Source organism: Hemibagrus wyckioides, linkage group LG06, assembly GCF_019097595.1.
Source record: "Hemibagrus wyckioides isolate EC202008001 linkage group LG06, SWU_Hwy_1.0, whole genome shotgun sequence".
In the NCBI taxonomy this organism is placed as follows: domain Eukaryota; kingdom Metazoa; phylum Chordata; class Actinopteri; order Siluriformes; family Bagridae; genus Hemibagrus; species Hemibagrus wyckioides.
Window position 1 is genome coordinate 41,878,119 of NC_080715.1, and position 3,534 is coordinate 41,881,652.

General features: G+C 42.0%; 1 protein-coding gene across 1 annotated transcript in view; it reads right to left on the bottom strand.

The window, feature by feature from the left end:
- Nucleotides 1-1,562: 1,562 nt before the first annotated feature.
- lin28b (lin-28 homolog B (C. elegans)) overlaps nt 1,563-3,534 on the bottom strand; it is a 25,841-nt gene continuing 23,869 nt past the window's right edge. Inside the window, exon 4 of the mRNA XM_058393725.1 lies at nt 1,563-2,054. Coding sequence (XP_058249708.1) covers nt 1,820-2,054 — 235 coding nt within the window. The 3' untranslated portion in view covers nt 1,563-1,819. The remainder of the gene's footprint in view (nt 2,055-3,534) is intronic.

The window sequence follows — 3,534 nt, forward strand, 5'->3', positions numbered from 1 at the left end:
GCTCCTCCCCACACACACACACATCCTGCTCTCCTGACTGTGTAAGGATGGAGTGAGCGAAGAGGCGGAGTTTCTCTGTGTGAATATGAATGAAGCGGTGGATATTAAAGCAGCGGTAAGTAAACTGATGCTCCACTGAGGAAAAGATTCCAGACTTGCTTAAAGGTGCGATCGAAGATTATCTGAGGTTTGATCAATCGATCGATTCAACATGGAGATTAGCGTCTTAGCGTCTGTGGCTAACATCACAAACCTACTTTATATGTGTTTAGGCCTCCAGTGTTAGCTAGCTGCCATGCTAGTGGACTTGAACATGTTAGCTAGCTAGCATAGAGAATTAGAATTGAGTGTTAGCTAGCTGTCATGCTAGTAGACTAGAACTTGTTAGCTAGCTAGTGTAGAGAATTAGGTGCTAGCTCGCTGTCATGCTAGTGAAATAGAACATGTTAGCTAGCTAATGTAGAGAATTAGGTGTTAGCTAGCTGTCATGCTAGTGGACTAGAACATGTCAGCTAGCTAGTGTAGAGAATTAGGTGCTAGCTAGCTGTCATGCTAGTGGACTAGAACATGTCAGCTAGCTAGTGTAAAGAATTAGGTGCTAGCTAGCTGTCATGTTAGTGAAATAGAGCATGTTAGCTAGCTAACGTAGAGAATTAGGTGTTAGCTAGCTGTAATACTAGTGGACTAGAGCATGTTAGCTAGCTAACATAAAGAATTCCTCGTTAGCTAGCTGGCATGCTAGTCAAATGGAACATGTTAGCTAGCTAACGTTGAGAATTAGGTGTTAGCTAGCTGTCATGCTAGTGATATAGAACATGTTAGCTAGCTAACCTAGAGACTCAGGTGTTAGCTAGCTGTCATGCTAGTGATATAGAACATGTTAGCTAGCTAACGTAGAGACTTAGGTGTTAGCTAGCTGTCATGCTAGTGATATAGAACATGTTAGCTAGCTAACGTAGAGACTTAGGTGTTAGCTAGCTGTCATGCTAGTGATATAGAACATGTTAGCTAGCTAACGTAGAGACTTAGGTGTTAGCTAGCTGTCATGCTAGTGATATAGAACATGTTAGCTAGCTAACGTAGAGACTTAGGTGTTAGCTAGCTGTCATGCTAGTGATATAGAACATGTTAGCTAGCTAACGTAGAGACTTAGGTGTTAGCTAGCTGTCATGCTAGTGATATAGAACATGTTAGCTAGCTAACGTAGAGACTTAGGTGTTAGCTAGCTGTCATGCTAGTGATATAGAACATGTTAGCTAGCTAACGTAGAGACTTAGGTGTTAGCTAGCTGATGAATGTGAATATGAAGGAAAAAGCAGAGATTGTGTGTGTTTTTTCTTCAGAGTGACCGGTCAGTGGTCTGGATTCAGCGCTGGTTTGTTGTGACTCAAAGATCTGTAGCTGCAGTGTTAGCCTTAGCGTTAGCGTTAGCATGAAGCCGAAGCATTTCTCTGTAAAGTGGAATGATTTGTTCTGACTTGTGAAATTAGCAGCTTGAAGTGGTCATGAGGTTTACGTGAGGATGATTATGAATAGATTCACATTCACTTCAGTGTCTCACAGCACATCTCTCACCTTCCTCACACACACACACACACAATTACCCCCTGATAACCTGTGCCATAGTTGCATAGAGGGCAAATCAGTCAGGGTCCTAATACACACACACACACACACACACACATGGCTGTTGCTGTAGCCATAGCTGCGCAGGAAGCGAGGACCTCCCATGTTCCTCGAGCGTGTGAGGTAGACGATGCTGGATCCAGGCTCTCTCAAAGTGAGGAAAAGGGTCAGAGTTCAGAAGCGAGTCTGCGGGTCAGTCTCGAGGCGGCCTCCAGTGCTGAGAGGTGGGAGGCGTGTCCTCCGGTGATGAGGAGTGGGCGTCGTCTCTGGGCTGCCGGGGGTCCTGAGAGCTGCAGGGGGATGGCGCCCCCCGGTGGGGACACTGGGCCACCATGTGACTCACGCTCTGACAGTAGTGGCATTTCTTTGGCTGAGGGGGCAGGCTGCACTCTTTAGCATGATGGTCCAGACCTCCACAGTTATAACACCTGAGAGAGACAGAGAGAGAGACATAGAGAGAGAAGGAGAGAGAGAGAGACATAGAGAGAGAGAGAGAGAGAGAGAGAGAGAGAGAGAGAGAGGAGACAGAGAAAGAGAGCAAGAGAGATGGAGAGAGAGAGAGAGAGAGAGAGAGAGAGACGAAGAGCGAGAGAGAGAGAGAGAGAGAGATGGAAAGAGAGAGAGAGAGAGAGAAAGACAGAGAGAGAGAGACAGAGAGAGAGAGAGAGAGTACAGTGAGAGAGATAAGTGTTCACTAATAATACTATAGTAATTACATAGTAATAATACAGTAATAATATAGTAATAGAGTAATATTGTTATTATATTAATATTCTATATCAGTAGTGTAAAGTTACAGCACACAGAGTATGAATTTATTCCCAATCCTGAAACGTCTAATCTCCAGATGTTGATTAGATCCTTAGTCAAACATCAGGAACATAAAGCAACGGCATTTCTGTCTCTATACGCGTTACCATGGAGCCTGTGTTACCACAGCGCTCTGACATCATCAGCTACTTCTAAATATAGACCTGCAGAACAGACTGTATGTGTATATATAGTGTATAGTGTGTGTGTGTAGTGTATAGTGTATGTGTGTGTGTAGTGTATAGTGTATGTGTGTGTGTGTGTGTGTGTGTAGTGTATAGTGTATGTGTAGTGTATAGTGCATGTGTGTGTGTGTAGTGTATGTGTGTGTGTGTGTGTAGTGTATAGTGTATGTGTGTAGTGTATAGTGTATGTGTGTGTGTGTAGTGTATAGTGCATGTGTGTGTGTGTATAGTGTATGTGTGTGTGTGTATAGTGTATAGTGTATGTGTGTATAGTGTATGTGTGTGTGTGTAGTGTATAGTGTATGTGTGTGTGCATAGTGTATTTGTGTATAGTGTATAGTGTGTGTGTGTGTGTATAGTGTATAGTGTATGTGTGTATAGTGTATGTGTGTGTATATAGTGTATATGTGTATGTGTGTGAATAGTGTATAGTGTATGTGTATAGTGTATGTGTGTATATAGTGTATAGTGTGTGTATATGTGTCTGTGTATAGTGTATATGTGTTTATATGTGTGTGTGTATAGTGTACATGTGTTTATAAGCGTGTGTGTGTGTGTGTATAGTGTATGTGTGTGTGTGTAGTGTATGTGTGTATATGTGTGTGTGTGTGTAGTGTATAGTGTATGTGTGTGTGTATAGTGTATGTTTGTATAGTGTATAGTGTATGTGTGTGTGTATAGTGTATATGTGTGTGTGTGAATAGTGTATAGTGTATGTGTGTAGTGTATGTGTATATGTGTCTGTGTATAGTGTATATGTGTTTATAAGTGTGTGTGTATAGTGTATATGTGTTTATAAGTGTGTGTGTGTATAGTGTATAGTGTATGTGTGTATATGTGTCTGTGTATAGTGTATATGTGTTTATAAGTGTGTGTGTGTGAATAGTGTATAGTGTATGTGTATAGTGTATGT